Here is a 24,833-nt window from a genome sequence, read left to right as displayed (position 1 = left end):
TCTAAATTAATGGAGAGCTATCTGTTTTCAAAGGTTGGAAGACTCAAAATTGCCAAGACGTTAATTATCCCCAAATTGACCTATAATTCTTCACGACTTTAATCACAATCCTTTCTTTTTTTTTTTTTTTTGTGATGGAGTTTTGTTCTTGTTGCCCAGGCTGGAGTGCAGTGGCATGATCTCGGCTCAATGCAACCTCCGCATCCAGGTTCAAGCGATTCTCCTTCCTGAGCCTCCCAAAGTAGCTGGGATTACAGGCGTGTGCCACCATGCCCAGCTAATTTTGTATTTTTAGTAGAGACGGGGTTTCACCATGTTGGTCAGGCTGGTCTCGAACTCCTGACCTCTAGTGATCCACCAGCCTTGGCCTCTCAAAGTGCTGGGATTACAGGCATGAGCCACTGCGCTGGCCTACAATCCTAGTAGGTTTTTGTAAAAATGGACAAGCTAATCTAAAATTCCTATGCAAATTCAAATGTAAAGAACCTAGAAGAGCCAGGCAAGGCGCAGTGGCTCACGCCTGTAATCCCAGCACTTTGGGAGGCCGAGACAGGTGGATCACAAGATAAGAGATCGAGATCATCCTGGCTAACACGGTGAAACCCCATCTCTACTAAAAATACAAAAAATTAGCCGGGTGTGGTGGCAGGTGCCTGTAGTCTCAGCTACTTGGGAGGCTGAGGCAGGAGAATGGCGTGAACCCAGGAGGTGGAGCTTGCAGTGAGCTGAGATCGCGCCACTGCACTCCAGCCTGGGCAACAGAGCAAGACTCCATCTCAAAAAAAAAAAAAAAAAAAAAAAAAAAAAAGAACCTAGAAGAGCCAAAACAACTTTGAAAAATAAAGTTAGAAGATTAACATGACCTGATTTTAAATATAAAGCTACCATTATCAAGATGCTATAGTACTGGCCGAAAGATAACAGAGCAATAGAATGGTATAGAAAATCCAGAAACAGACAATTCTGCATTAAGAGATGTTTAAAGATTATTTCAGGCCAGGCGCAGTGGCTCATGCCTGTAATCCCAGCCCTTTGGGAGGCTGAGGCTGGAAGATGACCTGAGGTCACAAATTCGAGACCAGCCTGGCCAACACGGCAGAACCCCATCTCTACTAAAAACACATAAGTTAGCTGGGCATGGTGGTACACACCTGTAGTTTCAGCTACTGGGGAGGCTGAGGCAGTAGAATCACTTGAACCCGGGAGGCAGAGGTTGCAGTGAGCAAGATCATGCCACTGCATTCCAGCCTGGGCAACAGAATGAGACGCTGTCTCAAAAAAAATAAATAAATGCTGGGCACGGTGGCTCATGCCTGTAATCCCAGCACTCTGGGAAGCTGAAGCGGGTGGATCACTTAAGGTCAGGAATTTGGGAACAGCCTGGCCAACATGGTGAAACCCCCTCTCTACTAAAAATACAAAATTAGCCAGGCGTGGTGGCACACGCCTGTAGCCCCAGCTACTCAGGAGGCTGAGGCACGAGAATTGATTGAACCCGGGAGGCGGAGGTTGCAGTGAGCCAAGATCAAGCCACCGCACTGCAGCCTGGGCGACAAGAGCGAAACTCCATCTCAATAAATAAATAAATAAATAAATAAATAAATAACTATAATAAAGATTATTTCACCCCTTAATGCTTCCTGGCTTCCACTTGGCCATGGATCCCTACCTAGTAAAATACTTTATCCCCAGCTTTAGAGTTAGTACAGCACAGAAATGACTCTGGCTCCAGAATGCCTGAGTTTGTATCCTCTTCCATTTGCTAGCTCTGTGATTTTGGACAAGACACTCAATCTCTCTGTGCATCGGGTTCCTCATTTGTAAAATAGGATAATACAAGATCAACTTCATAGGGATGTTGCCAGGATTAAGTGGATTAATGTGTAGAAGTGCTCAGAATACTGTTGATTAGATAGTAACACAATGTCAGCTATTATTATTCATTTGACTGCCAACCTCTGCTACAATTGTAACAGAAAATTTAAGAATTGAAGTTAAAGTTAGCTATAGAGCAACAAGATTTTTTCCTTTCCTCTTTGTTGCCAGTAAGATACAAAGAAATTAAAGGTGGCTCATGACTGTAATCCCAGCACTTTGGGAAGTAGAGGCTGGAGGATCGCTTGAATTCCAAGAGTTTGAAACCAGCCTGGGCAACATAGTGAGACCCTATCTCTATTAAAAGAAAAAAAAAGGCCAGGCGCGGTGACTCATGCCTGTTATCCCAGCACTTTAGGAGGCCGAGGCGGATGGATCACGAGGTCAGGAGTTTGAGACCAGCCAGGCCAACATAGTGAAATCCTGTCTGTACTAAAAATACAAAAAAAAAAAAAATTAGCCAGGCATGGTGGCAGGCACCTGAAGTCCCAGCTACTTGGGAGGCTGAGGCAGGAGAATCACTTGAACCTGGGGAGTGAAGGCTGCAGTGAGCCGAGATCACACTGCTGCACTCTAGCCTGGGTGACAGAGTGAGACTCCATCTCAAAAAAAAAAAAAAAAAGAAACTAAGATGGGGAGGTTAGAAGGGGCCTTATTAACCAAATCTATTTTATGTATCAAACTTCCATATAAACTTTTCTATGAAAAAGTGTTGCACTATCAGAACTATGATTAAATAGATTGGTGTGTAAATGATATACGGAGACAGAGGACCAGGAGATAGAGGCAGTATGATACATCACCTATGGGGCAGACCAGACCAACATAGAGTATAGATGTGGGAGTTATCAACATGTAGGTGGTAATTTGAAGCTACAGAAACAGCTTCAAATTTCAAAATTTGAGGCATCTCAGCCCCTCAAATTCCACACATCAAAGAAAACATCATTTCTGACTGACATTCTTCCCTGATCAGAAAATAGTTCTACCATCCACCCAGAAACCCAAGACAAATACAGAAATAGGGTTCACTCTTCTTTCTCCCTCATCATCTACACTCAAACATCAGGGCTGGTTAAAGTCTATCTTTTTGAATCTATCAGAAAAAATTAAAGTCTTTTGATTAAGAGTCTTAAACATTTTTATGTCTTAAATTTACCTTCTATGAGCAGACTCTTTAGAGAAGACTGTCCAAGTCAGTGACTCTCAGCTGCATGTGAGATGGGACAAAGGACGTGGGATGGGGAGTAGATCCTGACTCCTGATGGTGCATGTCACCTTTTTAAAGCTATGGACAAATTATTGCTTGATTCTGGTTATGTGTCAGGTAGAGAATCACTACTGGAGAGAGCCACTGATACAGACAGAGAATGTCCTTTTCTTTGGGTGTGCTATGTGTTATCTTGGGTGTTCTAAAACAGAAGAGAATTGTGAGGCAATGGGCTAACGAACTGCCACACTAGTACACAACCTTATAGAGAAAGAATGAAGCCTTGGCTAGTCTCTTCCTAAAGTCCTACAGGGAAGTGACCCAAGCTAGTTCAAAAGGTACTGGAAAAATAAAAAGCCAAAAATTCTCAAAAGAACGAAGTCAATGTTCCCTTACTTTTCAGGTTACAACTTTATCTTTAATATCATATCACTTAATTTTTTTTCATTTAAAGGACCTTACTTTTTTCTCTTTTCGTGATTCATTACATAAGTAAAATCACTAATTTTTCAGTTATATTATTTTGCTAATGACAGATGAAACATCTGACAAGGAATGTTTGCACCAAGAGTTTACGTTGCTGGTGGAATTACGACTGATTCCTTCTTTTTATTTTCCAAATCTTTTGTAATGTGGCCATATTACTTTTATTTTAAAAACTTTAAGGTATTTATTTTAAAGTTTTATTTTATTAAAGTATCTATTTCTTGTCCCTGTTATTTAAGGCTGCAGTACCCAAGTTACACCTGAAGAGGGCACTAACACATCCAATGGTAATCTCAGGCTAAGGAAAAAGGAAATCAGTCTTGTGCCATTTCCAGCAGGAACAGCAGTAAACCTTACTGATTCCTCACCCGTTAATTTTATTAACGCATTTGGGGAAAGCTCTTGTTTTGATTCTAACTAGCCATTTCCAAAAGTCAATTGACTTTATTCTCCCAAGTATACACCTCAAAGGTAGAAAAGAAGAGCTGTTCAAATACTTATTCTGAAAATGAACAAATGTGAAAGAAATTTCAAGGTTTAGTAGTCCGTCAGCTTTACCTTCTTCTTCTTTTTTTTTTTTTTTTAAAGACAGGGTCTCACTCTGTCACCCAGGCTGGTGTGACTACGGCTCACTGTAGCCTCGACTTCCCGAGCTCAGGTGATCCTCCTGCCTCAGCCTCCCAAGTAGATGGGACTACAGGTGCATGCTACCATGCCTGGCTAATTTTTTAAATTTTTTGTACAGATGGGGGTCTCAGTTTGATGCCCACGCTGGTCTTAAACTCTTGGGCTCAAGCAATCTGCCCTCCTTGGCCTCCCAAAGTGCTGGAATTACAGGTGTGAATCACTGAACCCAGCCACTTCATTTTTTAAGAACAAATAAATCTCCAATTCATTCCACCTTCCTTGCAACAGTTTCTTAAAACTTGTCTATAACACATCCCTAAGAACACTCAAACATGCCTGAAATAACTAAAAGAAAAAAAAAGGCCATGTTTTATAACCTCAAAAAGGAAACTGTTAATAAAGGGGGAACAGTTAAGCTTTTTAATATGAACAATTTATGTAAAGACAAAGATGCAGACATTTTTACACAGATTATTTCTTTTCTTTGGTTACTTTCACATTAATAGTTATAATAAATGAAGCCACTTTTGAGTTGCAAAAGAGACATCAGGTGATGTGTTTGTAAACTCAGGCCCAAATTTTGTGGCTGCTGAAATGGGTTAAGACTCTGCTCTGCTACAGATTTATCCTTAACCAAGGAAATCCACCCCCTCAAAAGGCACAGAAAGATCACTGACAGAATACAAAGCTGTCATGTCAAAGACAGACACACATACTTTTGGCCATAGATAAGTCTGGCAGCAGGCCAGAGAAATATGTAGGAACCCCTTTCAAACTAACGTTCATCTCACACTCTCAGAAAAAATAGTTGTTTGTTCATTAAAATAACCTACCATCCCCTTTGCCCTCAATTTCAGATTTATAAAACAGAAAACAAAATGGCATTGTCTACCCCTCTCCAGGTGAATAGTATGGATCTAAAAATGTGAACTTTTGACCTTAGTTACCTAAAAAGTATTTTCCTTTTTTTTCTTTTGTTGAGACAGAGTCTCATTCTGTTGAGCAGGCTGGAGTGCAGTAGCGTGATCTCAGCTCACTGCAACCTCTGCCTCCTGGGTTCAAGTGATTCTCTTCCCTCAGTCTCCTTAACAGCTGGGGCTACGGGTGCCCGTCACCACATCTGGCTAATTTTTGTATTTTTAGTAGAGATGGGGTTTCACCATGTTGGCCAGGCTGGTCTCAAACTCCTGGCCTCAAGTGATCCACCCACCCTGGCCTCCCAAAGTGCTGGGATTACAGGCATGAGCCACCGGCATGCCTGGCCATCAATCTTTAATTTTATGGTTAGTGCATTTTACCTAAGAAATCTTTGCCTACCCTATGTCATGAAGATGTTTTCCTATGCATTCTTGGAAAAGTTTTTTGGTTTTAGTTTTTATGTTCAGAGATCTAATTCATTTTAATTTCTGCATATCATGTGAAGTTAGAATTGTGGCAGGCGGAATTCTAAGATGGAGCTGGGCATGGCGGCGTATACCCGTAGTCCCAGCTACTCAGGAGGCTGAGGTGGGAGGATCCCTTGAGCCCAGGAGGCAGCAGTGAGCTAGGATTGCAAAACTGCACTCTGGCTTAGGAACAGAGCAAGACCCTATCACAGGGGGAAAAAAAAAAAAAAGGATTCTATGATAGCTTCCAAGACTCTTGCCCCTTGTTGTACATGCCTTGTATAACACTTTCCCCTGCCCCTAACTGTGGACAGAACCTGTGAATATGATGGGATAGTCATTCTAGTTTTTGCATTTGAGTTATATAAACAGTCATTTCTCAGTATCTGAATGGGATTGGTTCCAGGATCCCCAAGGATATAAAAATCCATGGAAGCCCAAGTCCCTTATATAAAATAGCATGGTATTTGCATATAACCTAGACATATCCATTTGGATACTTATTTTTTAAAATTTTTTTGAGACGGAGTCTCTGTCATCCAGGCTGGAGTGCAGTGGTGCGATCTTGGCTCACTGCAACCTCCGCCTCCCGGGTTCAAGCGATTCTACTGCCTCAGCCTCCCGAGTAGCTGGGACTACAGGTGTGTGCCACCACATCCAGCTAATTTTTTGTATTTTTAGTAGAGATGGGGTTTCACCATGTTGGCCAGACTGGTCTTGAACTCCTACCTCAGGTGATCCACCTGCCTCAGCCTCCTAAAGTGCTGCGATTACAGGCATGAGCCACCACGCCCGGCCTTTATATTATTTTTTATTGTTTTTTCTTTTGTATTTTCAATCCGAGGTTGGTTGAACCCAAGGATGCAGAACCTGCGGATGCAGAGGACTGACTGTATAAGATTCTCTTGATAGCTTCGAAGAAGCAAGCTACCATGTTGTGAGAGGGCCATGAGGTTAGGACCCGCAGGCAGCTTCTAGGAGCTGAGCATGATTTCCCCAGCTGACATCCAGGGAGAAAGAAAGTGGGTATCTCATTCCACAACTTCCAGGAACTGAATTCTGTCAACAACCAGCCAGCTTGGAAAGAAAGAGGTCCCTGAGTCTCAGATGGTATCACAACCCCGGTGAGGCCCTGAGCAGGAGGATCAGCTAGCCCATGCCTAGAATGCTGATCCATGAAAACTGTGAGATAATAAATTGAAGTTGCTAAATTTGTGCTAATTTGTTATTTCTGGGTTCTCTGTTTCTTTACTTGTAGACTCGTCAGTACCATATTGTCTTTATTACTGGAGTTTTATAATGTCTTTAAATAAATGTTCCAAGTCCTCCAATTTTGTTCTTTGCTCTGTGTATTTCCACAGAAATGTTAGAATTGGCCAGGCGCTTTAGCTCACACTGGTAATCCCAACACTTTGGGAAGCCAAATTGGGCAGAATGCTTGGGCTGATGAGTTCAAGACCAACCTGGGCAACATGGCAAAACTCCATCTTTACTAAAAATACAAAAATTAGCTCGGTGTGGTGGCATATGCCTGCAATCCTAGCCACTCAGGAGGCTGAGGTGGGAAGATGGCTTGAGCCCAGGAAACAGGGTTTGAAAGAAAGAGAGAGAGAGAGAGAGAAAGAAATGTTAGAATCTGGGACTTTGAATTGTCTTGAATCCATAGATCAGTGTGAGCAGGACTGACATCTTAACAACACTGAGTCTTCCAATTCATGAACATAGCACCTCTCTCCTCTTAGTCATTCTTTAGCTTCTCTCTGCAGTGTTTGGTAGCTTTTAGTACTGCGGTCTTAAGTACTTTTTTGGCTAAATTTATTCCAAGTATTTTATGCTTTTGGTGCTATTGTAAATGGAACTACTTATTTAAAAAAATAATTTTCTAGGTCGGGCATTGTGGCTCACACCTTGTAATCCCAGCACTTTGGGAGGCTGAGGTGGGCACATCACTTGAGGTCGGGAGTTCGAGACCAGCCTGAGCAACAAGATGAAACCCTGTCTCTACTAAAATTACAAAAATTAGCCAAGTATGGTGGTGCACACTTGCAGTCTCAGCTAGAGGCGGAGGTTACAATGAGCAGAGATTGCGCCACTGCACTCCAGCCTGGGCGACAGAGAAAGACTGTCTCAAAAAAAGTTTTTTTTTTAATTGTCAAATTTTGCTATTAATATATAACAACAAAATTGAGTTTTGTTTATCAACCTAATATCTATCCCGCAATCCTGCTAAGTTCACTTATTAATCCTAATAGTTGTTTTGTGGATTTCTTAGGATTTTCTATGTAAACAATCATGTCATCTGCAAATGAAGAAAGTTTAACTTCTTCCTTTCTAATCCTGATTCCTTCTATTTCCATTTATTGCCATAATTCAGTGGCTAGGACCTCCAGTATGGTGTGTGTGTGTGTGTGTGTGTGTGTGTGTGTGTGTGTTTCAGAGTCTCCCTCTATCACCCAGGCTGGAGTGCAGTAGCGTGAACTTGGCTCATTGCAACCTCCGCCTCCTGGGTTTAAGCAATTCTCCTGCCTCAGCCTCCTGAGTAGCTGGGATTACAGGTGTGTGCCACCATGCCTGGCTAATTTTTCTATTTTTAGTAGAGGTTTCACCATGTTGGCCAGGCTGGTCTCAAACTCCTGACCTCAAGTGATCCACCCACCTCGGCCTCCCAAAGTACTGGGATTACAGGCATGAGCCACTGTGCCTGGCTATTTTTGTTTGAGACAGTCTTGATTTGTTACCCATGCTGGAGTGCAGTGGTGTGATCTCGGCTCACTGCAACCTTTGCCTGTTGAGTTCAAGGGATTCTCCTGCCTCAGCCTCCTGAGTACTGGGATTACAAGTGTGCACCACCACACCTGGCTAATTTTTGTATTTTTAGTAGAGATGGGGGTTTCACCATGTTGGTGAGGCAGATCTCAAACTCTGACCTCAAATGAACTGCCCACCTCGGCCTCCCAAAGTGACCTCCAGTATGTTGTATACAAATGGTGAGAGTGAACATTGTACCCAATCTTCAGGAGAAAGTGTTCAGCATTTCAGTATTAAGGATGACATCAGCTGTAGTTTTCAACAGATGCTGTTTATTAGACTGAGGGAATTACCTCTATTCCTTGTTTGTAGAAAATTCTATCAGAAAAGGATATCGAACTTTTATTTAAAAATTTTAGAAACAGGATCTCACTGAATGTGTGTGTATATATATATGTGTGTCTGTGTGTATATACATATATACATACGTATGTATGTGGTTTTTTTTTTTTTTTTTTTGAGGCAAGGTCTTGTTCTGTCACCCAGGCTGGAGTGCAGTTGTACAATCATGGCTCACTCCAGCCTCGACTTCCTGGGCCCAAGCAATCCTCCTGCCTCAGCCTCCCGAGTAGCTGGGACTACAGACACACACCACCACCGCCACCACGCCCAGCTAATTTTTCTTTTCCTTTTTTTTTTTTTGTTGGTAGAGACAGGGTCTCACTTTGTTGTCCAGGCTGGTCTTGAACTCCTAGGCTCAAGCAAGTCTCCCACCTCAGCCTCCCAGAGTGTTGAGATTACAGGAATGAGCCACTGCACTCAGCCAAACATTTTCAAACACTTTTTATGAACTGAACTTATGCCATAGTTTTTCTTCATTGTTAATGTGGTGAATTATGTTGATTATCCAATCTTTTTTTTTTTATTCTGAGACAGTCTCTGTCGCCCAGGCTGGAGTGCAGTGGTGCAATCTTGGCTTACTGCAACCTCCACCTCCTGAGTTCAAGCGATTCTCCTGCCTCAGCCTCCCAAGTAGCTGGGACTACAGGCGCGTGCCACCACGCCCGGGTAATTTTTTGTGTTTTTAGTAGAGACGGGGTTTCACCGTGTAAGCCAGGATGGTCTCGATCTCCTGACCTCATGATGTGCCTGCCTCAGTCCTCCCTCCTGACCTCATGATGTGCCTGCCTCGGTCCTCCCAAAGTGCTGGGATTACAGGCGTGAGCCACTGTGCCCAGCCGTTTTTTTTTGTATTTTTAGTAGAGATAGGGTTTCACCATGTTGGCCAGGCTGGTTTTGAACTCTTGACCTCAAGTGATCCACCTGCCTCGGCCTCCCAAAGTGCTAGGATTATAGGCGTGAGCCACTGAGCCCAGCCCTGATTATTTAATCTTAAAACAACCTTGTATCCTGTATATCCTGTAACAAACCGTAATTAGCCTTGATGTATTCATTATCTTATTATGTTGCTGGTATGATCTGCTAATATCTTCTGAAGGATTTTTCATTTACGTTCATGAATAATATTAGTCTATAATTGTATTTGCCATGTCTTTGTCCAATTTTGGTATTACTCTATACATATGTATTATATATGACATATATACTAGTTTATAAATTGGGAAGTATTCTCCTCTCCTTTTTCCTTATATGCTTCGAAGAATTCTCCAGGGAAACCTCTGGGCCTGGAATTTTCTTTGTGGAAAGAGTTTTGATACTGAATTTAATTTCTTTAATATAAATTGTGTTAGCGTTAAGTAGCATTTTTCAAGGATTTTGTCCATTTCTCTAAGTTGATAAATCTGTTGGCATAAAATTGTTCATAATAATCTACTGTTCTTTTAATATCTGTAGGATCTGAATGGAAAACCCTTTTTTCATGCTTGATATTGGTAATCTGTGCTTTTTTTTTTTTTCTTGTCCAGTCAAGAAATAATTTTGGCCAAAAGTGGCTCACACCTATAACCCCAGCGCTTTAGGAGGCCAAGGTGGGAGGATCACTTGAGGCCAGGAGTTCGAGACCAGCCCGAGCAACATAATGAGACCCCATTTCTACAAAAAATTTTAAAAAATTAATAAAGTATGATAGTGCGTGCCTGTAGTCCCTAGATGCCTGCCTGTAGTCCTAGCTACTTGGCTGAGGCAGGAGGATCGCTGAAGCCTAGGAGTTTGAGATTACAATGAACTATGATCATGCTACTGCACTTCAGTCTGGGTGACTGAGCAAGACCCTGTTTCCAAAAAAATAAAAAATAATTTTGTTGAACTTTCCAGGAACCAAATTTTGGCTTTGTTAATTTTTTCTATTGTTTGTTTTTTTATTCCATTGATTTCAGCTCTTTTTTTTTCTTTCTACTTACTGGGTTTACTTTGCTCTTCTTTTTCTAGATTTTCAAGTTCGAACCTTAGATCACTGTTTTAGATTTTTGTCTTTTCCAATATAAGCATTTAAAGCTATATACATGGCTGGGCGCGGTGGCTCAAGCCTGTAATCCCAGCACTTTGGGAGGCCAACGTGGACGGATCACAAGGTCAAGAGATCGAGACCATCCTGGCCAACATGGTGAAACCCCATCTCTATTAAAAGTACAAAAATTAGCTGGGTGTAGTGGCGCACGCCTGTAATCCCAGCTACTCAGGAGGCTGAGGCAGGAGAATCGTTTGAACCCGGAAGGCAGACGTTGCAGTGAGCCGGGATTGTGCCACTGCACTCCAGCCTGGTGACAGAGCGAGACTTCATCTCAAAAAAATAAAAAATAAAAAATAAATAAAGCTATATAATTTCCCTCTCAGCACTGTATTCCACAAGTTTGATTTATTTTCATTGTTCAGTTTAAGTGATTCAGTTTAAATCACTTAATATTTTTCTTGTGATTTCTTCTTTTATCTATAGATTAGGTAAAACTGTCTTAATTTCCAAATATTTGGGAATTTTCCTAGATATCTTATTGTTGTCTTCATCATAGATATCTTCATTAATTTAAAGCTTAAATTCATTATGGCCTTAGAACATATTTTGTATGATTTAAATCCTTTGAAATTTGGCCAGGCACAGTGGCTCACGTCTATAATCCCAGTACTTAGGGAGGCCAAGGTGGGCAGATCACTTGAGGTTGGGAGTTCGAGACCAACCTGGTAAACATGGTGAAACCCTGTCTCTACTTAAAATACAAAAATTAGTGGGCGTGGTGGTACGCGCCTGTGATCACAGCTACTCGGGAGGTTGAGGCACAATAATCATTTGAACCCGGGAGGCAGAGGTTGCAGTGAGCTGAGATCACACCACTGCACTCCAGCCTGGGAGGCAGAGTGAAACTGTGTCTCCAATTAAAAAAAAAAAAAAAAAAATCCTTTGAAATTTGCTGAGTTGTTTTGTGGGCCTAGTAGTATATTATCGATACCAATGAATGCATACCTTATACACTTGTAAAATAATGTGTATTCTGCTATTGTAGGGAGTAGTGTTCTATAAACACCATCTAAGTCAAATTCATTGATTGTACTGTTCAGATACCTGGGTGTGTCTAGTTAATTGCTGAGAAAGAGGTATTAAATTTTCCAATTATTACAGATTGCCAATATATCTCCTTAATTCTGCCTTTTTGGGAGACAGGGTCTCACTCTGTCACCAGGCTGGAGTGCAGTGGTGTGATCATGGTTCACTGCAGCCTCCACCTCCTGGGCTCAAGCAATCCTCCGCCTCAGCCTCCTGAGTAGCTAGGACTACATATGCATGCCACCAAACCAGTTAATTTTTGAATTTTTGTAGAGATGGGGGTCTCTACAAAAAAACTCCAGGGTAGGGTTATGTTGGGTTAAGGGTTATGTTGCCAAGGCTGGTCTCAAACTAGTCTCAAGTGATCTTCTCACCTTGGCCTCCCAAAATGTTGGGGTTACAGGCATGGGCCATTGCCCAGCCAATTCTGTCAATTTTTGCTTTGTGTATTTTGAAGCTATTATTAGGCATATACACACTTATAACTGTCAAGACTTCCTGGTATCTTTTATCATGATAAGATGTCCCTTATTTATTTCTGTTAAAAGCTTTCATCTTCTTATGCTTACTGTTTGCATGGCATACATTTATAAATTTTTTGGGATATCTTTTCCATCCATTTACTTTCAACCTGTGTCTTTATATTTAAATAACATCTTTTGGCCGAGCACGGTGGCTCACGCCTATGATCCCAGCACTTTGGGAGGCCGAGGAGGGTGGATCACTAGAGGTCAGGAGTTTGAGATCAGCCTGACAAACATGGTGAAACCTCATCTCTACTAAAAATACAAAAATAAGCCAGGCGTGGTGGTGAGTGCCTGTAATCCCAGCTACTTGGGAGGCTGAGGGAGGAGAATCCCTTGAACCCGGAAGGCAGAGGTTGCAGTGAGCTGAGATCACGCCACTGCACTCCAGCCTGGGTGACAGAGTGAGACTCTGTCTCAAAAAATAAATAAAAATAAAATTAATTTAAAAACTAGTTGGGCATCGTGGCATATACCTATAGTCCCAAAAAGGTGAAGTGGGAGGATTGCTTGAGCCTGGGAGTTTGAGGTACAGTGAGCTGTGTTCATGCCACTCACTGCACTACAGCCTGGGTGACAGAGCGAGACCCTGTCTCCAAATATATATATATTTATAGTACCATTACATTAAAAATGTAGAAACAGGCTGGGCATAGTGGCTCATGCCTATAATCCCAGCACTTTGGGAGACCAAGGTGGGAGGATTACTTGAGCCCAGGAGATCAATGCCAGTGTTGGCAACATAATGAGACTCCGTCTCTACTAAAAAAATAAAAAAATTAGCTAGGTGTGGTGGCATGCACCTGTGGTCCCAGGTACATGGGAGGCTGAGGCACGAGGATTGCTTGAGCCCAGGAGGTCTAGGTTGCAGCGAGTCATGATTGCACCACTGCACTCCAGACTGGGATACAGAGCCACAGAGCCAGATCCTGTCTCCAAAAAAAAAAAAAAAAAAAAAAAAAGCAGAAACCTTTCCTATAGTACAAGTCCATATACTCTTGTTTTTTTCTGTTATAATTGTCATAAGAAATAAACATCATAACCTCTACACATGTTATTACAATTTTTGCTTTAAGCAATCCTATATATTTTAAGAAATTAAGAGGAAAAAAATAAGCCTTTCATATTCACCCAGGTGTTTACCACTTCCAATTCTCTTCATTCCTTCCTAAAGGTCTAAGTTTTTATTTGGTATCACTTTCCTTTAACCTGAAAAACTTCCTTTAGCATTTCTTGTAGTGCAAGTCTTCTGGTAGAATTCTTTTAGTTTTCTTTTATCTAAAAATGTCTTTTAATCTTGCAGTTTTTTTGTTTTTTTTTCCTGAATACAGAAACCCGGGTTGACAGGTTTTTTTTCCCTGTTGGGCACTTTATGTTACTCTACTGCCTTTTAACATCTGTGGTTTCTAGTAAGAAGTAAGCTCTAATTATAATTGTCATTTCCCTGTGTCATTCTTCTCTAGCTACTTTCTTTTCTTTTTTCTTTTTTTCTTTTTTTTTGAGACGGAGTCTCGCTCTGTCGCCCAGGCTGGAGTGCAGTGGCGCAATCCTGGCTCACTGCAACCTCCGCCTCCTGGGTTCAAGTGATTCTCTTGCCTCAGCCTCCTGGGTAGCTGGGATTACAGGTGTGCACTGCCACCCCGGCTAATTTTTGTATTTTTAGTAGAGATGGGGTTTTACCATGTTGGTCAGGCTGGTCTCAAACTCCTGACCTTGTGACCCACCTGTCTCGGCCTTCCAACGTGTGGGGATTACAGGCGTGAGCCACCGCGCCTGGCCTCTTCTCTAGCTACTTTCAAGATCTTCTCCTTATTTTTGGTTTTCAGCAACTTGACTATGATATACTGTATAGGAAAGGGTTAAAACTCAGCAGGCCTAGAATGCCAAGCCCTGCACATGCCAAAGAAAGGTCTGTCTTCAGGACTAGCCCTTTGCTGGCTCCTTGGAGATGGCCTCTGAGCCCTTTGAATATTCTGCTTGATAAGTATTTTTGCATGCCTGAGGTCTTAGGCCATGCTGTATCAGATAAATTTATCCTAACAATATGATTTATTGCCAGTACATGTTTTTACTCTGGGGGTCTGGGGTCTGAGTAGCTGAGTTCAGTCATATGGGCACTGCATGCCGTGCTAGACACCAAAGATTGAAAGAGCTTCCTTGGTTGGGAATCCTTTGCACATGTTATCACGCATCACTGTAAAAGAATTAAGTACATCCCTGTATGACTCCATTCAATACCTGGAAGCTTGCATCTGATCTCTCCTAGATTTTATCCCGTTGTGTCTTTTCCTCTGGCCAATTCTAACCTATGTCCTTTTGCTGTAATAAACCATTAACTGCTAGTTTACAGTTTATGAGTCCTATGGGTCCTTCTAGCAAATCACTGGCCCTGATGGTTATCTTGGGGACCCCGACACATACACCAAGGTATGGTTTTCTTTGTAATTATCCTAGTAGGTGGTGTTTGATGAGCGTCTTTCATCAGTAAATGTGCCTTTCATAAAATTTAAGAAAATTTCAGCCATTTTATCTTTAAATATGTCCTTCTCCAGTCTCTCTCTCACTTTCCTCTCCTGCTAGGACTCCAATTATAAAAGATAGGTTTTGCAGGTCTCGCACTCCTGGGCTCAAGTGATCCTCCTGCCTCGGCCTCCCTAAGTGCTGAAGTGGTGGGATTACAGATGTGAGCCACTGTGCCTGGCCAAAGTTAGGTCTTTTGATATTGTCCCACAGGGTTCTGAAGCTCTGGTGATACTTTTAAAAAATATGTTTTCTTTCTGTTCTTTAGTATGCTATCAAGTTCACCAGCTTCTTCCCCTGTCATCTCCATTTTGCTGTTAAGGTCACCTGCTGAATTTTAATTTCAGTGGTTATATTTTACAGTTCTAGAATCCCCACTTGACTCTTTTTTGTTTCAATTTCTAGGTTGAGATTTTCTTTTTTATTCAATACAAGAATATTTCCCTTTACTTCTTTGAGTGATTAAAATGAAAACCCTTAAAATCCTGACTCCTAATTCCAACACATGCAGTTAGTTTCTATCGATTGTCTCTTTTTCTTCAGACTGAGTTATAATTTCTTGGTTCTTAAAACATGTAGTTTTGGATTATATCCTGGACATTGTGAATATTATGCTGTACAAATTCCAGACTGTGTTCTATTCCTCTGGAGAGTATCATTACTTTTGTTTTAACATGTAATAAATTTGGTTAGATTCAAACTGCAAACTTTTTTTTTCAAGATAGAGTCTTACTCTGTCACCCAGGCTGGAGTGCAGTGGTGCGATCTGCATCCCTGACCTCCCTGGGCTCAGGGACTACAGGCACAGGCCACCATGCCTGGCTTAATTTTGTATTTTTTAGTGGAGATGGGGTTTCACCACGCTGCCCAGGCTGGCCTTGAACTCTTGGGCTCAAGTGATCCACCTGGTTCAGCCTCCTGAAGTACTGGGATTACAGGCATGAGCCACTGTGCCTGGCCTTCAAACTACAAACTCAGCTCACTTCTTCTTCTTTTTTTTTTTGAGACGGAGTCTTACTCTGTCAGCCAGGCTGTAGTGCAATGGCACGATCTTGGCTCACTGCAACCTCCACCCCCAGGGGTTCAAGCGATTCTCCTGCCTCAGCCACCCGAGTAGGTGGGATTACAGGTGCCTGCCAATGTGCCCGGCTAATTTTTGTATTTTTAGTAGAGATGGGGTTTCACCAGCTTGGCCAGGCTGATCTTGAACTCCTGATCTCGTGATCCACCCGCCTTGGCCTCCCAAAGTGCTGGGATTACAGGCGTGGGCCATTGCACCCGGCCCAGTTCACTTCTTTCATCTCTAGTTGTGCTGCTTATAATCTTTTGTGCTAAGTGTGGTTCACAATTAAACAGAGGCTTAAACACAGTTTATTTTATCTACAGAATTTTAGGCTGTCACTCTCTGGATCTCTCCTTTCCAAGATTCCTCCTCCGCTTACATTCCACTGACTCAGTGGTTGTGGCTGACCCAAATGCTGTCCACTGCTTAGGTTTTCTATGAAGGTTTGAGCCAGCCTGTCAGGTGCCCACTTCAGCCTGTCCTCTAGCTAAAAGCAGTAAAAATAAAAAACTAATTTCATGCTGTCTCTTCTTACATGTGTCAACTCTCTTTCAGAATCTGACTGCTCCCGTTCATCCTCCAGTGCCTTCGGGTCTTTGTTTTTTAAAAATTTTGTCCAGTTATATGCAGGAAGGTCAGGTCCAGTAAAAGCCTACTTGGCCATAAGAAAAGAAAACCATTCTGACATTGCTTTTAAAAATTACTTCAGATTCCCTGTATATGTAGGTACATAGATTCATTTTTTTTTCTTTATGGAATCTTTCTAGTATAGATTCACTTTAAATGATACCAACATAGGAATTATTTTGTATTCCTTGTTTGGTAACTCTTTTCATTCCACTTTAGCACCCACCATCTGCTGGGTGCTGAACAATGTAGTTTTTACTAATAAATTACGAACATTTTTACATAACAGAAGACACTAACTTTGACAGTAACTAGAAAAATAAGGCACAGAGCTAGAAGTGAAACTGATAAGCAGTAGCACCCTAACACTGGGGAAATAGTCACATATGTGTAAAAATAGACAAGTATAACAACGTTAACTTCAGGCCGGGCGCGGTGGCTCACGCCTGTAATTCCAGCACTTTGGGAGGCCGAGGCGGGCGGATCACGAGGTCAGGAGATTGAGACCATCCTGGCTAACACGGTGAAACCCCGACTACTAAAAATACAAAAATAAAATTAGCTGGGCGTGGTAGCAGGCGCCTGTAGTCCCAGCTACTCAGGAGGCTGAGGCGGGAGAATGGCATGAACCCGGGAGGCGGAGCTTGCAGTGAGCGGAGATTGCACCACTGCACTCCAGCCTGGGCGACAGAGTGAAACTCCATCTCAAAAAAGAAAAAGAAAAAGGAAAAAAAAAAAAGAAGAATGTTAACTTCAGCACTGTCTATAATAGCAAAAAATAGGAAAGAATCTAAATCCTTACCAAAAGAAAATAATATATTCATATAATGGATTACTACATAGCTGTTAAAATGAATAAATTATATAAATTCCAACATGAAAGAAGTTTAAAAACCTAATGTTGAATGGAAAACGTTATACAACAAACATGATAACATGAATGAATGGTTAAAAAGCATAAAACAATACAAACACATTTATTTAAAATAAACTGGAAGGATGTACCAGGTCCATGACAGTGTTAGTCTGGGGAAGGGGAGATGGAGGGCGTGGCCAGGTGGTAATCAAAGAGTCCTTTAGTTTGGAAGCAAATATGACTACCAATGCTAACAATTAACATAAGTTAATTCTACATATAGAGAAGATATGGGTGTAGGCTGCCTTTGTACTTTTCTATATTTTTCCATTTCTTAAAAAAAAAAAAAACTTTAACAACTTCAATGACTGTGTAATATTCGATTGCACAGTTATACCATAATATACTCAACCAATCTCTAATTGTTAAGACACCGAGCTATCTGCCACTATCATAAACTGTGCTATAACGAACATCTGTGTAGTTATTTTTGCACATTTTTAAAAAAGGATAAATTCCAGCTGGGTTCCGTGGCTCACGCCTGTAATCTCAGTATTTTGGGAAGCCAAGGCGGGCGGATCACGAGGTCGGGAGTTCGAGACCAGCCTGGCCAATATAGTGAAACTCCGTCTTTACTAATAATACAAAAAATTAGCAGGGCGTGGTGGCAGGCACCTGTAATCCCAGCTACTTGGGAGGCTGAGGCAGGAGAATCGCTTGAACCCGGGAGATGGAGGTTGCAGTGACCCGAGATCGTGCCATTGCACTCCAGCCTGGGCAACACGGTGAGACTCTGTCTTTAAAAAAAAAAAAAAAAAAAAAGGGCCGGGCACGGGTGGCTCACGCCTGTAATCCCAGCACTTTGGGAGGCCGAGGTGGGCGGATCACGAGGTCAGGAGATTGAGACCATCCTGGCTAACATGGTGAAACCCCGTCTGTACTAAAAAATACAAAAAATTAGCCGGGCGTGGTAGCAGGCGCCTGTAATCCCAGCTACTCGGGAGGCTGAGGCAGGAGAATGGTGTGAACCCGGGAGGCAGAGCTTGCAGTGAGCCGAGATTGCGCCACTGCACTCCAGCCTGGGCGACAGAGCGAGACTCTGTCTCAAAAAAAAAAAAAAAAAAAAAGAATTCCTAAAAACAAGATTGCTAGGGCAGTTCTAGGTCTGTTACATATTGCCAACTGCCTTCCAGAAAGGCTGTAACAATTTACATGTACTTCACCAAACTATATGCTTATTTCCTTGCAACTTGCCAATCTGGATACTAAAACACAAAAAACTATCTTCACTACACTAGGTATGTGAGAGGTAGGGATCTGATTTTCTTCCCCAAACTATGAGAGTCTATCATAACTTAATTACTCAGCAACCAACTATAATATGATAAAGGCTTCATTACAAGCTGTTACGTAATATACCATAAAATAGCAAAAACAAACAGAAAACCACTAATTCTTTATTGTTTCTTTTGCCTATTTTCCCAAACAACTTAAGGCAGAATATAATTAAAGCACTGTTTTTACCTTAGAAAGGAAGAATATGCAGATACACGTATTTAAAACTAGACAATCGGCTGTGTGTGGTGGCTCAGGCCTGTAAATCCCAGCACTTTGAGAGGCCAACGCGGGCGGATCACTTGAAGCCAGGAGTTTGAGAGACCAGCCTGGCCAACATGGTGAAACCCCATCTCTAGTAAAAATACAAAAAATTAGCTGGGCGTGGTGGCACACGCCTGTAATCCCAGCTACTCGGAAGGCTGAGGCAGGAGAGTCGCTTGAACCCTGGAGGTGGAGGTTGCAGTGAGCCGAGATCGCGCCACTGCACTCCAGCCTGGGCAACAGAGTGAGACTCTGTCTCAAAAAATTAAAAAAAAAAAAAAAAAGATAAATAAATAAAACTAGACACTGATGCATTTTACTGAAATGGTTTATGTTTTTATTTATTTATTTCACTGCAATGAAATGGATTATATTTTTAAAGATTTATTCATAAATAAGACAATTTTAAAAGGTTTTCACTTTTGAAAGCTGCAAGAAAGGCCTTTAAACTTCTTGGTCTAACTATACCAGTCTTCTTTAATTACCATCTAAAAACATACACTAATCATAGACTTTGGTCAGTGACAAATATCCTGAACTTCCATAGCCCTTTACATCTCTCACGCTAGATTAAATAACTCAGTTGATAATCACTAATAATTAGCATTTACACAGCACTTTATTTACTGCAACATACAAAGCAGGGCAAAATAATGATCATCACATTAACAAAGGAAGATGCTGAACCAATTAGACTAGTCATCTAAGGTCATGCTAAAACAGGAATTTGCCAGAATTAGACACTGGAGTTCTTGTAGCATAATTCCTATATGCCTTATTGCCCAAAAGTTACTACCTATAAGAATTATGACAACTGAGGAAGAAATCTAGAATGTACCAGAGCCAGAGAATCATATTATTTAAATGATAATTGAAGACCATCTACTTCACTTTACATCCTCACTTTACAGATATTAAAACTGAGGCCCCCGAAAGGTTATGTAAGTTACTTGTTCAAAGTCATACTTCTAGACACAGCACAGCAAGAATTAGAACCTAGTACTCTTTAATCCAAATTCAGTGAGCTTCAAATGCTAGAGTATAAGAGCTATCCTTAATTGGTAATTCAAAATTTTTGGTTTATCAAAAAGCCTCAATGTCTTTCACTGATAATTGTTAGTGAAATAATTCATATCATTCATTCGACAAATAATTATCCAGTACTTATTATGTGGCAGGCCCTGTATTTGGTGCTAAATCTGACTGAATATTTACTATGTGCTAGGCACTGTATTACCTGCATTTTCATATTTAATCCTCACAATACCATTGTAAGGTTAAGTACAATTTATCTATTTTAAATATTAAAACTTAAAAAGATAAATCTACCTACAGTTTCCAGTAAGAAAATGCCTTTATAAAAAGGCACAAAATCAAACACAAAATACATTTAGCCTAACAAAAATCTAATTTTCTTGTAAATACTACAACTCTGTGTACGATTTCATTTGAAAAAAAGATCTATAATCAAATAGTTTAAAAACCACAGACCTCTACATAGCACCTAACACTGACCATACAGTAGATGTAAAACTTGGTATTACATTAAAGGATGGGGGTCCCTTGTAGAGGGGCTTGAAAGATCCTTTTTTTTCCTTGTACTTTCCAAGATCCCAGAATAGACAGCATTTGCAGTAATCTAACTGAAAGCCACTTGCTAGAAAAGTGATCATTTGAAATAGATAAAAGACAAGAGAAGGGGTTTCTGGTACCATCTAATAATGAGTTTTGGCCTGAAGAATATTAAATAAGATAGAAAGTAGAAGAATGCATGAGTTCTCCTAAGCATTACTCACAAAATAGTACTACAATACTGGTTACCTACTTTCAGAGCATAAAATCTCTATAGTATATGATCACATTAATTAAAAGTTTCATTTACTATCTTTCCCAGCAGGAATTCCTTTATCTTTGATTGCTAAGATTCCACAAAGCACATATCAAAAAATCCAAGTGCTAAAAAGTATGACTATTATGGAGATTTAAAAACAAGCTTTGTAAATAAGTAAGAACCTGATGATATTAGATTCTCACCTAATATCACCTTAGGGCCAACCTATAAGAAAAGAAGTACCTTGAAATATAACTGGAGCATAGAAAAAAATTTTTCTTTTTTTTTTTTTTTTGAGACAGAGTCTTGCTCTGTCACCCAGGCTGGAGTGTATTGGTGCAATCTCATCTCACTGCAAGCTCTGCCTCCCGGGTTCACGCCATTCTCCTGCCTCAGCCTCCCAAGCAGCTGGGACTACAGGCGCCCGCCACCATGTCCAGCTAATTTTTCTGTATTTTTAGTATAGACGGGGTTTCACCGTGTTAGCCAGGATGGTCTCAATCTCCTGACCTTGTGATCCGCCCGTCTCGGCCTCCCAAAGTGCTGGGATTACAGGCGTGAGCCACTGTACCCGGCGAGCATAGAAAAAATATTTAGGGGAAGATTAATGTTACAAAGTGGTCTACTGCTTTGGGAAATATTGATATTAAGGAAACCAAATCAAGCAATCACTTAAAAAAAGACAGGAGAAGAATCTGCCTTTCCCATCATACAGCATATTGTTTTTGTATTCTAGCCATAATTTTGTAGGTATAAATCAGACTCTAACATAAATGGCACGCTGATAAGTAATCAATCACAGAATTAACCACATGCAGTATTCTAATATAAATGGTTACCTGAGAAGTCTGTCAGAAGTCTTGCTAGGACATGCTTTTTTACCAATTCAGTCTTGCTAAGGCTGGAAACAGCATCTACCCTAGTAGTTTCTCTGATAGTGATGGGCTTCTGGGAAATCCCAAGATCAGATCCATTCTTGACATTACGTTCTAGGATGTCATATGATCTCTGTGGCCAAGATTCTGGAGCAAATGTGAAAGTTTGCTTCAGTACTTCTTCAGAAGGCAATTCTGCGTCACGCTGTGCAGAAGTTGACTTCTCAACCTGTCTTTCACCTAATTCTTTAAGAGCCTTAATTGTGAGCTGTTCTTGTTCTAAGTCAAGAGATGCTACTGGAGTACCTTGGGTAGGGAAAACACCTAGAGGCTCACTTCCATTTGTTTCTTTGCTTTGTTCACTGTATTTGCTTCCAATGTCTTTAATTTCAGAACCACCGGACTCATTTTCATGTAAGACTTCTACAGGAGGAGTTGTTTTAAAGTCTGTCATCTTCTCTGATATTGCTTTAAAAGCATTTCCTGCACTATCTACTATTCCTTTATCTCTGGTTTCTGTAAAGGCTGCTATCAGGTCCTCTGGGGAGGAATCATCTATATGTTTAACATTTTTCCCATGTAATGACTCCAAATAGGCAGATGTTGTCACATTTAATGAGAATTCTGTCTCATTAAAAACATTTGGAGACACTGTTGAAGGAAGTTTGGGGTTCTCAGTAGTAATAGGCTTTTCAGGAGCAACTTCACTCACATCTTCTAAGGAGACATTCGTATCGGGTACTTTTGAACATGCTGCCTCACTAGCTGGACTCCTTCCAAGAATATCAGGCTGATCTTGATGCAGCTCAGAGTCACTGACCAATTCTTCAAAGTTTTTAGATGTTTTTTCTTCTCTCTCACAACTGGGAATCTCTTTGATTTCTCTTTCACCTGTTTTTACAACAGCACTTGGAATGGAAACAGGTTTTTCAGCCTGAATTTTGTTATTTTCAAAAGATGTATCTGCTGTGATGTCCTCTATTACTGTGTCATCAGACTCACCAGAACTATCAGCTTCTGTGATTTCTCCCAATGCAGGGCTCTGCCAGTTCATTTCATCTTTCAGGTGGTCATCAGGTAAAACCACTTTCACTGTGGCCACTCCAGAACCCAAAGAGTCACATTTCTCAGGTGGAGATCCAGGTAATTCTGCAAGTGTGTCATCCTGTTTCTGCATATTGCCTTGCACACCTTTGATACTGAATTCTTTTGTGGAATTCAAAGAGTCGGGTACAGGTTTTCCAGTGATAGCATTTTCTTGCTGGAGAGATGCTTCTGCCCAATCACCTGTTGATTTAGTGATGGGAGTGCTCCCATCAATAGAACATACAGGAGTTTTCTGATGAGTGCTAGTTTTAAGATTTACAACTGGAATTTCTGAATTATATTCACTCATGTCAAGTCCTATAGTTTTTGTGATGCAGTCAGAAGATTTATCGGTCTGTTGTTTCACTTGGGGAACCAGATCCCAAGTCAGTATTTCGTTAGTAAAGTTATGCATATCATTCACGCATCTGGACACCTCTTCCAGTGCTGCATTTGTGTGTGAAAACTGCCTACTGAGCAATGCAGACATTGGGTAACGTCCTGCCTCTTTATTTCTCAGTGGAAAAAGCTTGTCATTAGTCTCTGAAATGTCTTCGGATGATTCTTTATCAGTGTGCACAGACCAGCTACCAAAATCATCTGTGCTCTCCTTATATGAGTCTTTAAATTCTTTGTCAAATGCTGCTTTGTCAATAATTACTTCAAATGGTGATTCAGGGGAATCCTTTTCAATAACATCATCTCCTGAAACTTTGGATGGAGACAAAGAATATGTATAAATGCCTTCTACCTTAGAGTACTCAGTAGGTGGTTTCTGGGCTGTTAGCAAAGTGAATCTGTCATCAGCATCCAATGCAGTTTTAGCCTCCCTACTTGATACCCCATTTGGATTCTTGGTATCTTTATCTATTTGCTCTTCCACTTGACCAATTTTCTTTGAGAGAAAAGCAGGATGCTCTGGGAAACTGGCTGGAATAGAAGGACGGTCACAATGAACTCCTGCTGCAAGAGAAACTGGAGAGTCTGATACGTTGTTGCTGGTCCCCTGAGGCTTTTCCAACTTTTTCATATCTAGAAGATCCAAGTGGTCTTTTCCTTCTTTGGCTAAAATAGGCTGGCTCCCTAACACATTGCTTTTTTCTCCATGTAGTATTGTAAGGCCAGTGTTATGTATTTCAGAAGATGAAAGAAAGGAAGAAATCATAATTTCTGAAGATGGCTCATCAGAGCAAAGAGAGCTCAATCCCTCTATGATCAGAATTTCAAAGAAAAAAATTGTTTACCAGGTACAATTACACATTAGCTAGCGAAGCCAAGCAGCATGCTTTTTATTTTTTAAATTACATAAATATATATATACACACACAGGATGTATATATACACACATAAATATGTAACAAAACGATCAAGTTATCCTACAGGGCATGCATAAAACTGCCAACAGTGAAACAGAAAAGCCATATCATGCCACGAACTGCAAATGATAAAAAATTTTCATGACAAATACTTTTGGTCTACTTTTCCATTGTACAGAGAAAGCATAAAGAAGGGCGGTAAGATTGAGAAATCTTGGGAGGTTTTTTATTCTTTGATAGAGCTAATCAACAAAAGCAAAATAATTTATACAAAACAAATAACCTGATACTATAAAGGGTTGATAGACTTCAATCTGTAAGCTGAACAATTCAGAGCACAGACTGCCTCTATAAATCTGTTAGTCTCACAATCTGAAAAGGAAAAAAACAAGTGGCCAGACTTTTTTGATTTTTAGGAGATGCAATGGGCCCTTCCTGAATCTGAAAAATGAGGCTAGAATTATTCTATTCTATCCACAGGAAGAATCTGTCCCATGTACAAATAAATAGCTGTGATGTTCTAAACTAAAGGGTACTGAAAAAGGTGGACCCCCTCCAAAATCTTTTTTTTTTTTTTGATATGGAGTCTTTTTCTTGTTGCCCAGGCTGAAGTGCAATGGCGCAATCTCAGCTCACTGCAACCCCCACCTCCCAGGTTCAAGCCATTCTCCTGCCTCAGCCTCTCAAGTAGCTGGGATTACAGGCAGGC

At 40.9% G+C, this 24,833-nt stretch overlaps 1 protein-coding gene across 7 annotated transcripts in view; it reads right to left on the bottom strand.

The window, feature by feature from the left end:
* RTN3 (reticulon 3) overlaps positions 1-24,833 on the bottom strand; it is a 79,867-nt gene that overhangs the window by 17,700 nt on the left and 37,334 nt on the right. For 4 of the 7 annotated variants that reach the window (XM_054661118.2, XM_009460452.5, XM_009460453.5 and 1 more), the window contains 1 exon segment: positions 21,687-24,017. The exons of the other annotated variants lie outside the window; for them this stretch is intronic. In XM_054661118.2, the coding sequence (XP_054517093.1) occupies positions 21,687-24,017 (2,331 nt within the window). 7 annotated transcript variants of the gene reach the window in all.

This window comes from Pan troglodytes, chromosome 9 (genome assembly GCF_028858775.2).
Source record: "Pan troglodytes isolate AG18354 chromosome 9, NHGRI_mPanTro3-v2.0_pri, whole genome shotgun sequence".
NCBI lineage: Eukaryota > Metazoa > Chordata > Mammalia > Primates > Hominidae > Pan > Pan troglodytes.
The sequence above is the reverse complement of the archived record's forward strand: the minus strand, read 5'-3'. Positions and strand labels throughout refer to the sequence as shown.